Raw genomic sequence first — 12,015 nt, 5'->3', positions numbered from 1 at the left:
TTATTTTGATTATTACTCACATAGCGGTTTGCTAAATCCTTATCATCAGTCTTTTGCTTCTTACTATCTGTGGAGTAGTCATTTGAGTTTCTGTGTTTCTCTGCAGCTCTGAAACTGGCTGATGGTGACACTGAGGAACTCTGAAATAACAAGCATCAGACTATAATAATAATAATATAAAAACAAAAAACTGCGGATGCTGGAAATCCAAAACAAAAACAGAATTACCTGTAAAAACTCAGCAGGTCTGGCAGCATCGGCGAAGAAGAAAAGAGTTGACGTTTCGAGTCCTCATGACCCTTCGACAGAACTAAGTAGCAATATAAGCTGGTTTAAGGGGGTCGGTGGGACAGGTAGAGCTGGATAGAGGGCCAGTGATAGGTTTAAACCAGCTTATATTTCACCCCTTTCCTATTTCTACTTAGTTCTGTCGAAGGGTCATGAGGACTCGAAACGTCAACTCTTTTCTTCTTCGCCGATGCTGCCAGACCTGCTGAGTTTTTCCAGGTAATTCTGTTTTTGTTAAGCATCAGACTATACCGTATTCACTTGGAGGTTTTTATAAATATATGAAAATCTAGCCTGTAGTACCTTTTCAAGTCTCCTAAAAACCTACCAAAGTAATTATATTTTACATAGTGCGATACATTAATGAAATTGCATAATTCAACCACTCCAATCTGTGTAGATTCAGATTTGATACTTAATGATGTAGTAAGACGTCGAGTGTTTTGTCACATTAACCCCATAAGCTCATCCAAACCTTTTCTGTCTGCACCAAGCTCTACTCACCCATCACTGTTGTCCTCCCTGATCTACATTGGCTCCCAGGCGCCTCATAGTTAAACACCTCACAATTAAAATTCTCATCCTTCTGTTTAAATCCCTCCATGGTCTTTCTCAATCCCATCTCTGTAACACAAATTTGCACAAAGGTAGCTGGAAACTGAGGCCGGAATTTCCTGGCCCTGTTGGCACATGCGTCATGGTGGGCCGGGTGGGGGGAGCAATATGGCAATAATGTCAAAAGTCAGTTTTACAACCTCGTGAAATCAGTTTGCAATCGACCGCTTCCTTCCGCCGCACATCGGGAATGTCGTTTTAATACATTTGCATCTAATTATGTGCCCTGCTCGCCAGAATCAGCCCCCCGCGTCAAGTTGCTTTTTCCCGACAGGCTTTCAGTGTGGTAGTGCGGGGTCTGACCGATGAAGGGGGGGAGGCGGGTGGGGCCGGGGGGCAGAGGCGGCACAGACAGACAGAAGGAAATACTCAAGCACATGCTGTGGGGGTGGGCGATGGAAGGGGTGAGGGAAGCAGCCATGCACTTGGAAAAGCTTGTCAAAAGTGAGCATTCTTCTGCAGCTGAGACTGCTCAGCAGCAGCTCCATTGACACACTTGGAATTGGGCCTCTGAAGCTTTTCTGCCCACTCAAACAATGCAAAAGCATGAAAGTGCCACCAAACACTCCATGACTTTTTAGCCCTCAGGCATGGCCTGCAAATTAATATGTGTTTTAGCAGGCAGCAGAGCAATTGGCCGACGGGCTAAGTTGTACAATCTCCTTGTGAAAGGTGGCTATGGTGCAGTCACTGGTGGAGAGGCTCTCAATCCCTTGCTATGTCTTTATTTTGGTGTGGAAAGGTATCCATCATGGTTCAAGCTAACAGCGCACCCATGCAGTGCAGATCAGGACAATGTCTGTGCTTGAGCTGAGAGCACAACATGCAGTCCAGTGGCCGAAGTTGCTGCCAATCAGTCAAGTGGAGTGGGGCGGAGGTGAACGGGGTTTTGGACAGCCAATGAAAATACTGCACACAGGCCATCCAAGTTGTGGCCAGATCTCTCGTGTGTGTGTGTGTGAAGGGGCCTTCAGGCTCAACCAAGAGAGGTTCTTAGGGCAGAATTTTCTGCCTGTCGGATGGGCTGTGTGGGAGCGGACGTGGGTGGGCATGGACCCGATCGCTGCCCACGATTGGGTCTGTGCTGCCATTTTACACGGGCGGGCCAATTAAAGCCCGCCTAGCGTGAATCACGGCTCCCGAGGACAGTGGGTGTGGGCAGCGGCAGTGGGACTGTAATGACTGCCGGGTCCAACGGCGACCTCACGGCCTGTTTTAAAAAAGCTCCTGCAGCCTTTCAAAGGCTGTGAATCACGGCCAGTGGAAGGGCTCCCCAGAGCACTGCTGCTGAGCAGGCCAGGCAGGAGGGTAGGGCAGGGGGGCACTGTGCCCCTTGTTTTTCTGATGATTGCCTTGCTGCCCTCCTGGAGGAGGTGGCAGCACAGTGGGAGGTCCTCGTACCACAGGATGGGAGGAGGAGGTCCCCCCACATGACCAAGCATGCCTGGGAGGAGGTGGCGGAGGTGGTGAGCTCCTGTGACGTGGTGCGGTGCACCTGGATCCAGTGTCACAAATGCTTCAATGACCTGTTGTGCTTAGGAAGGGTGAGTACCATGTTGGCATTGGTCACTTAACCCAGTGGGTAGGCTTTCCCCAAGGTGCGCCCACCCCCCACCACCCCCCCAAGGCTGAGTGTAGTGACTGCATTGAATCATTGACAGCATGTGTCCTTCACTGGGTGGGCCAGCAGATATTGCCCATACCTGAGAGGGTGGTGAAGAGATGGGTTCTGCCCCCACAGCACGTGGTACACTGAGACCCACAGTGCAGTTTTCGGGGCAACTTGAAGGAGCTGCAACTAGGTGCAGTGCTGGAACTCCAGGACATGTCAAAGACAGGGTGATGACATGCTGGGAGGGGAGCTTCAAGGTGTCATGGCACCGATTGATCTGCTGCCCTCTGCGCTCCACGTGCTTGCGTCTCCTTGCACCGTGTGGTGCCTAATGTGATGTAGGCAGCATTTGGCTAAAGGGGTGGGGAGTGGGTGGACAGGACTAGCATGTTTGTGTGAATGTTTGGCAGCAGCGGGCTGAGGAGACACTGGAGCCCTGCAATGTCCCACTCTGGTTGGGGTGGGCCGTCCGCGAAGAGAGTCCAGGTACAATTAGCACTAATCAATGCTCTTCTTTCCTTTTCAGGAGAAGAACGTACATAATGCAGCTGAGCGGGTGAGGACTGGTGGAGTGCCGGCCCAGTTGGCAATTCTCAGCTGCTTCGAGCAGGAGTCCCTAGATTTGGAGAGGCGCCATGTGCCCAGGTCCACCGGTGTCAATGAGGCTGGGGCGCCACAAGCAGGTATGTTTGCCCAGCAGTGAGGTCGCTATTATTCTCCCAACAGCCATGGCACTACTGAATTTTCAGTGATTTAAGTTGGCAACATGACTTGACCATTGCTTATGGAAGGATAAGCACATAATGATCTGGGGGACAGGGATACACATTGACATTGTCTCCACGTTAACTGATCCAATGTCCTTGTTCTTCCTTTCAGCATCAATGGAGCAGTGCTGGGAAGGGGAGCAGCAAGGGCCCCATCTCACACCCGAGGGCCCTAAAGTCACGAACTCACCAGTGTCACACCATCTCTGCCAGGCAGGCACCAGTGTAGATTCTAGCACCTCAGTGGGAATTAGAACATCGGCTAGTGTTCTGGGGCACAGCGGTGAGGGCACTTTACAATCACTGGAGGAGCTGGCACAGACAGAGTGCCCATGGCACCAGCAGTCAGAGGAATATAGGGGACCAGACACATGCTCAGTCGATGCCTGATGATGTGCCTCTGGAGTCGTCCGCAACGCAGTAAATGCGGCCGGGTGTGTGGGAGCATCTGCTGGAGATACATGAGGCTATGCTTGGCTTGGTGTCCCAGGTGGAGGAGTCTACGTGGACTATCGCCGAAGCAATGAGCCACATATCCGAGTGCCATGCGTCCTCCATGGAGAGAGTGGCGGCTCTCGTGGAGAGGTTCCTCCAGGAGACCAATCAGGGCTTCCTGGGGATGCGCTCGGACCAGCAAGCCCTCACATTGGCATTGACCTCAGCTGCTCAGTGCCAATGTGGGAGATGGTCTGAGCACCAAGTTTCCCAGGTCGGTGTCCATTCATCCACGGTGAGCAGGGAGGTCTGAAGTGACCTCATGTCAGCGCAGCAGCTGCCTGTCATCCCTGTGGGCTCCTCTCAGCACGCTCCGGATAAGGGCAGCAGCTCCTCCGCCCCTCTGCCAGTGACCGTTGCATCCGATGAGGCTGCGACGAATGGGAGATGCCAGCTATGGAACTGGCAGCTCCCTCCCAGGCAGGGCCAGCACAGGCTCCATGGGCCAGAGGATGACTGCCAGAGTCATCGATGCCAACAGGACAGCAGAGTCAGCAGGCTGGCTCAGGTGTCAATCCTAGTGAAGGGGCAGTACCAAGGCGTAGTACCGGTAAACGTCATCATAAGGCATCTTAGGCACACCACGGGTTTATCACTAGTGCTTTTGTGTTGGCCTGCAATGAGGTCTTTATGAGTTGGTGTGATTTTTAACACCTTTGTCGTTTTGTTTTCTTAAGTTCCTTTGGTTGTAATATTAAATTCAGACATGTCACCATGGCTGAGGGTGCATCTTTTCTTCTGCAGGTGGATGGTTTCCAAAAACATTATGAGTGATTTGTGGGACTTTCAGCTTTATTAACAAGGCCCTTAGTTAATGTTCCTATCCAGGCAGATTTTGCACTTAGGTATCAAGTATGGAGCCGGCAGCCCAGGCTTGTCCTGGATGTCCATCTGCGGTGACAGTTCTTTGGAGTAAAGAATCCCTGGAGTATGCCTGGGTCAGCGCCTACCCCCTCAGCACTTCCCTGTGCGTGCTCATCCTCGGACACACTGCTAGGCTCATTGTCCACTGCGTCCCCCCTTTTCAGTGCAAGATTGTGGAAAGCGCAGCATGCAACCACCATCAGCGACACACGATCTGGGGGAGTACTGGGGTGTGCCCACTGAGCAGTCTAGGCATCAGAAGTGCATCTTGAGAAGACCAGTGGCTCCCTCCACCACAGCCCTTGTGGAGGCGTGGTTCCTATAGTACCGCTGTTCTTGGATGGTGGAGAGGCGTCATGAGCCACCTTCTGAGGGGATAGCCCTTGTCACCCAGCAACCATCCATCAAGCTGGGCTGGAGCACTGAAGGGCCCCGGCATTTGGGAGTGTCTGAGGATGTAGGCATTATGGGAGCTGCCTGGGTACCTTGCACAGACTTGTAGAATCAGCATCTTGTGATCACACACTATCTGCACGTTCACAGAATGGAAGCTCTTCCCGTTGATGAAGGCACCGGGTTCACCTGCTGGCACCTTGATGACCACATGTGTCCGGTCTATTGTACCCTGGACGCGGGGGAAGCCAGCAATGGCCACGAAGTCTCTGGCTCGCTGTGTGTGGCTTGCCTGGACCCAATGGTAGTGGATGAAGGTCAATGCAAGCCTGAACAGAGCGTCTGTAACTTGCTTGACACAAGTGTGCACAGCAGATTGGGAGACATCACAAAGATCACCCACCGATCCCTGGAAGGAGCCAGAGGCATAGAAGTGGAGGGCAACTGTCAGCTTCAGAGCCAATGGCATCGGATGTCCACCCACACAGTTCATGGAGATCTCAGGTCCAATCATCTGACAGATATAGTTGACTGTCTCCCTTGAGAAACAGAGCCTCCTTCGGCACTGCACCTCAGACATATTGAGGTAGTTGTTTTAATGCCAGTGTATCCTGGCAACAGGATAGTGACGTCTTCTGCAGCCCCTTCCACCTTGGACTACCTCTTGGTCCTGCACCCCTTGTGCCTGAGCCTGGCCTCCCAAAGGTGGCTCCCCTGGAGGCTGAATGTGCGCTCCTGGCCTCCTCCCTCTTCTAGTCCTCCCTTCCTCCTCAGAGGAGGTACCTCCAGTGGAGAGTTCAGCTCCCATTCGCAGGCTAAGGGAAGGCTTCCTGAAACCTGCAGGCCCAATAAAGATTCTTCACTGCAGAGTACTGACCTGAAGGTTGTGAGTACAGTCCAAGCAGCTGGTATGTGTTTTGAAGTATTGCAGATCACACAGGCTAGTATCAGTAACTTTGAAACATCAACATACGACAGAGCACACTCGCGATCCCTCTGAGCTCTCTTATCCCACCTGTGGATGAGGTTTATACAAACGTGTCCTACTTGCCTGCCCATTGTGCCCATGCACCGACCCGAAGATCGCACGGGTGCTGAAAAATCTTGGCGCCTCAAGGGCTTTAAGTGGCCAGTGAATTAATGGCAGGCATGCATCGGAGATCACCGCACGCCCGCCCAACAAAATATCACGATGGCGCGTGGTGATGCCGGGACACTCGCCCGACGTCACTGTGCGTCATTTAATGCGCAGGCATGTGGGCCCCCCTCGCATGCCAACAGGAAAATTCTGGCCTCAGTATACCAATGCTAACCTACGCATCTCTCTCTCTTTGATCCTGCAGGAGAAAATGATCGGGATCATGGAGCCTGGTGATTTAGCGGTGTGCCTCATGGCACAGAGACCAGAGAAGATGAAGAAGATAGTAGTGGAAGTGCCTGGCTCGGCAAAGGGAGGAGCACCTCCCTCAAGACACAGGGGCAGCAGGGCCTGCTGTGCATGCAGGTGAAGATCCACAGTGAGTTGTTGCTTGTAGGAGCCTCACTGGACCCAGGGTCCATAGACGGTGTCTCTCATTCCTGCAGATGACTGAGAACCAGTGTATTCGAAGATTGCTCATGTCTAGGTTACCTTGGTCTGAAGGTTACACACTGCACAGGGAAGAGGCCCTGGACTGAGAGACCTGCCTTTATCTTGTGCAGGAACCAAGGTTTCACACCTCAGTGACATGAACACTGCTCATCAGAACAAGGAGCCATAGGCAAGGAGACATTCTTGAGAGTTTATTTACAATAACGAACATTAAGTGCAAGCGATTAACACCCGTTATGGTACTGGGCTTGTAACCCCAAGATCAAGAGTTCAAATCTCACAATGGCAAAACTATGAAACAATGTAACTTCATCTGAATAGGAACAGATGGAAACATGTTTGTACTCGAAAGAGTTACATCTTCTTAATTTAATTGGTTTAACTCCAAAAGAGTTACATCTTCTTAATCTTCCTAACCCTGCTGCTACGTCTTGGTGTTCCCCGACATCCACAGCAGAGGTGGAGGCAGCCTGCTGATTGCTACACCATGTCTGTGATGACCTGGTGGGCATCCTCTAGAGGGCTGAGAGCTGGAGTGCCCCGGCCTGCTTTCAGGGTCCTGCTCTGCGACAGTGGCACCCTCCTTGTGAGCTGCCCCACAACCCTCTTGCATGACGCTATTGGCAGCCAAATATGGCATCAGCGATGGAGTTCAGCCCACGCAGCAGTGCAGGATCGATGTCCTGGACCAAAGTCTCTATGCTACCAATGTTGACTTCGGTGCGTTAGCATGCTGGCGCTATCACCTCAGACTGAAGGTGGATGGACTCCTTCATCTTGCCTCGCAATCTAAGGAATGCAGCAGACATCCCTTCCTGATGTTCCCAAGCTTGCCTTTGCAGCTCCAGCAACTAAGGTATGACTGAATCCAGAGGCTCATCATCTGACAAGGACTCAGCAGATTTCTCGCCTCCAGTAGTCCTCCGAGTGCTGGAAGCCTGGGCAGTCCCTGATGTCGATCAGCCAGTGCGATGTGCTCGCCAGATTGCGACCCCGAGGCTACTCTAGAACTAGGTCCCACCGAGGTGTGTGTCTCTGCGCTGATGGAGGGTGAGGGCGTGCGCTGTGACAGGACTTCAATTAGGGTGTCATCAGATTCTTCTTCCGTGGTGTCTTCGAGACTTGAGTCGAGAGCCTGGTTCATGGACCCCCTTGGCTGCTTCCCAGATATGCCTCTGAAAGTAAGGGGGGATAATTCGTGCATGGCCGTAAACTGCGGAACAGGGAACTGACTCGCAGTATGGTTGTCTAATGGATGTTGCACGGCTGAACCCTCACTTGGTTGAGCACTGCCAACCTCACTGTCAGCACAGGACCGGTCCTGATCTTAGCCTGCCAGCTGCATGACTCTATTTTCAAAGTCTGTGAGGACGTTAATGTCAGGCATTCCTCCACCAGTCTGCGACCTCTCCCTTTTGTTGTGTACCAGCTTGACCTGCATGAATACAGATGAAGAGAGTGTAAGCAGGAAGCCTGCCAGGCCAGATGAAAAGGATGTCTGGCATGTGTGGGTGGTGAGAGGTGCCATGGACGGGATAAGGGCATGATCCACAGGGCAAATGAAGGTGTGTGTGAGAGTGTGAATGGTGATGTCACTCGAATTAGCAGTGAGTGAGATCCCTGCGGATGTATAGTGGGTTTGTGAGAGTTGGGAGTTGAGAGTCATGAGAAGAGTGACTTATCCTGGTGGAACGGAGGAGATCCTGCATCCTCTTTCGGCACTGGGTAACTGTCCCCTTTTGCAGGGCATTGGCTCTGACCACTGTTGCCACCACCTCCCATGTTTGCTTGCTTGCTGGCCTTCACCCTGAGCAGGGGTAGAGGACTTCACTGCGACCAATAGGCACCCGAGGGAGGCACCGCTAAATTTGGGGGCAGCATGTTTCCTCCCTTTGGCTGCCATGACTTTACAACAGCTTCCAATCCCTTAGAGAGAACTAAATCTGTGCAGGGGCCCCTTTTACTTATGGCACCCGGATTACTGTCGGCCTGAAGTGTCGGCGGAAGGTGAATTAGAGATCCGGCGGGTTTCCTGGCAATGCATTCCTAGGCAGGATGTGCCAGGAATGGGACGATTTTGTGTGAAAACCCGCCATTGCAGCTGGCAGGTAAAATGTCCTTTTTCCCACCCACTACCGCACTTTGTGCAAATCTGGAATGATTCTGCACTGAGCGCAGTGAGACCAAGTGCTTAAATCCAGGCATTTGGTAAATGATGGATTTTAAAGGTGGATTTTGAAATCTAGTCAAGTTTGCATTTACTGTAACAGTAAATTGTAGAATTTTTTCAGTCTCAGTCAGTGTTAAACAAGCTCACTGCTGAAGGCAGCTGCAGTTAGTTTATCAGCTAACTAGCTAGAAATGGTTCCATAGCCAGCAGTGGCTGACTCAGCTCTCTGGAACCTGAGCTAATACAAATACAGATGCACAAAGTAAGTCACACGAGGGTAGCAGCTGGAGACTGAGTGTAGTGAGACCAAGTACTTAAACCTGGGAATTCAGTGCAGTGGATGGAGGAGGTGCTTTTTGCCTGTTTACAAAATACTGAGGCAGCAAGATCTGAGAGTTGCAACCTGGAGGTATTAGGGTGCATGTCAGCAATTGATGAATTTTAAGCTTTTTCACCCTCTAAATTGGGGCAGTAGCTTAAAATGGTGCTGGGGAGATATGGGTATTATATTATAGGTACTATATTAAATTTATAACATAATTAGTTAAACTCCATAATATAACCAAAAATAATTGTTAACTGATTTCTGAAACTTGAAGTCTAATTAATTACATAAAAGCAAAACAAAGATGGCAGGGCAGGTGATGTGTTGCAGATGCAGCATCTGGGTACTGATGGATGCCTGGGTGATCCATAGCAACCACATCCACAGCAAGTGTCTGCAGCTCCAGCAATTTTGGCTCAGAGTTGGTGAGCTGCAGTCCGAACTGCGATACATCAGGAAGAAAGTTACCCAGACAATTTGCTCTAGGAGGCAGTCACACACCTTAAGCTAGGTACTTCAGATTTGGTCCGTGGTCAGGGACCGAAAGGTGTGACTGGAAACCAGGCAAATATGGGGATCCAGAAGGTAGCAATGGAGGTGTCACAGCCATTACAATTGTCCAACAAGTTCGATGTTCTTGCAGCTTGTGTGGGCGAGAGAAGGGAGTGCAGGAAGGATGAGCAATCTCACCACAGCACAATGGTGCAGGGGGCCATTTGAGAGGGGGGAGCAAAAAGGAATGTAGTTGTACTAGGGGACAGTTTGGTTAAGGAATAGACACTGTTCTTTGCAGCCAAGAGTGAGAGTCCTGAAGGCTCTGTTGCCTACCCATTAGCAGGGTTAAGGACATCTCATTAGGGCTGGAGAGGGAGGGGCAAGATCCAGTTGTCATGGTCCATGGAGGTACCAATGACATAGGTAAGACCAAGAAAGAGGTTCTACTGAGGGAGTATGAGTAGCTAGGCTAAATTACCTGAGCCATTAGCAAATTGGAATAGGGTAAATAAGATCAGAGAGTTGAATGTATGGTTCAAAGATTGGTGTGGGAGAAATGGGTTTCAATTTATGGGGCACTGGCATCAGTGCTAGGGAAAGAGGGAGCTGTAACATTGGAATGGGCTCACCTGAATCCTGCTGGGACCAGTGTACTAATGAAACATGTAAGTAGGATTGTAGAGAAGGCTAAATAGTGGCGGGGGGTGGGTGGGTTGGGCGGGGAGTGGGGGGGGGGGGGGGGGGGGGGGGGTTGGGGAGTGGAGGTTTCACTTGATGGGAGATTTGGAAAGTTGAAGAGAAAGGAGAAGGCAGTAGTGTAGGGTAGTGATGTGACAGGAGGGGGTAGAGCATTCAAACATGATTGTACCAGCAAATAAATTCAGAGTAAGGAAAATGGGGAAGGACAGAATTAAAAGCACTTTATCTGAATGCATCCAGAATTTGTAACAGGGTGGATGAATTGACAGCACAAATAGAAATAAATGAGTCTGTGATAGACAATACAGAGAGATGAGGCTGAATATTGTGTGGGTGCAAAAGGGTCGCCCCCGCACCACCACCTGCCCTCCCGCCCCACCCCACCTCCCCAAAGCAAAGTCAGCGTGGAGCTGACCAGCTCCACAACGGTCTGCCCCACAGCCATAACGCACTGTGGACAGGCTAAACAAGGGCCGTGTAGGACTTCCACCCCTCACTGCAAGTGAAGTCCTGAGTCCTGTCCTTGGGAGCTGCCGGCCAATTGGGTTGCAAGAGGAGGAGGAAGGCAGCCCATGGAACCCTGGAAACAGGTAAGTCCAGGGTCTTAGGCAGGTCTGGGAGGGGTGTGGGGGTTGGAGTGGGGGAGGGGTGGGCTTAAGGTTGTGGGAAAGTAAGAAATGGGGGGGGGGGTCTATCTTAGAGGGGGGGGGGGTGGGGGGCACCCCCAACTGGCAAAGGGCAGCCCCCGAAGGTAGAATCCCCACTTCTTTCCTGTCCTTTGAATAGGTTATTTTTTATAAAATTGGGCTGCCCTCTCCTGCCTGACCGCCCACACCAACCATTTTATGGCGTGGGCAGCTTTTTTATCAGGGTCAATTGGCTTGGCGACAAGACTAATTGACCTTTGAATATCTATTTGAAAACGGTGGGTGGGCTGCCAATTTCAGCACCTGCCCACCCCCCATATTATGGGAGTGGGCTCAGGGTGGGCAGATGGGAAGATGATGGGTGGGCAACCATTCTATTTTACGTGCTCATGGTGGCAGTGTGGAAAATGCAGCACATGGTTGCAAAGTGACCACAGCTGCAACCCGAATATTCAAGGGTATTTGGCACTTTGGAAGGACAGGAAGAAACAAAAAGGAAGTGGGAAGCTCTGTTAATAACGGATGAGATCAGTACAGTAGTGAGAAATGATCTTGGCTCGGAGGATCAAAATGGAGAATCAGTTTGAATGGAGATGAGAAATAGCAAAGGAGAGAAGTCACGGGTGGGAGCGGTTTATAGGTTCCCCTGACAGTAGCCACACAGTAGGATGGAGTATAAATCAAGAAACAATAGGGGTGTATAAAAACAGTACTGCAATAATTATGGGAGATTTTAACCTTCATATAGTTTGGATGAAATAAATTGGCACCGGTAGCCTGGGAGGTGAGTTCATAAAGTGTATTCAGGACAGTTTCTTAGAACAGTACATTCTGGAACCAAACAAGCGACAGACTATTTTCTACCTGGTGATGTGTAATGAGACAGGCTTAATTAATGACCTCATTGTAAATGATCCTCAAGAATAGAGTGGTAATAACATGATTGAATTTTACATTTAGTTTGAGGTGAGAAATCTGGGTCTGAAACTAGTGTCTACTTAAATGTAGGAAAATACAATGGTCTGAAGACAGAGTTGGCTAAAGTGGAATGGGA

General features: G+C 50.6%; 1 protein-coding gene across 4 annotated transcripts in view; it reads right to left on the bottom strand.

Moving 5' to 3' along the window:
* The window catches only part of LOC121277223 (transducin-like enhancer protein 4), a 210,064-nt gene that overhangs the window by 38,822 nt on the left and 159,227 nt on the right, over positions 1 to 12,015 (bottom strand). For all 4 annotated transcript variants that reach the window (XM_041186390.1, XM_041186391.1, XM_041186392.1 and 1 more), the window contains one exon: positions 21 to 140. In XM_041186390.1, coding sequence (XP_041042324.1) covers positions 21 to 140 — 120 coding nt within the window. The remainder of the gene's footprint in view (positions 1 to 20; positions 141 to 12,015) is intronic.

Source organism: Carcharodon carcharias, chromosome 4 (genome assembly GCF_017639515.1).
Source record: "Carcharodon carcharias isolate sCarCar2 chromosome 4, sCarCar2.pri, whole genome shotgun sequence".
Classification (NCBI taxonomy): domain Eukaryota; kingdom Metazoa; phylum Chordata; class Chondrichthyes; order Lamniformes; family Lamnidae; genus Carcharodon; species Carcharodon carcharias.
Note: the sequence above shows the minus strand (reverse complement) of the source record. Positions and strands in the feature narration are given on the sequence as shown.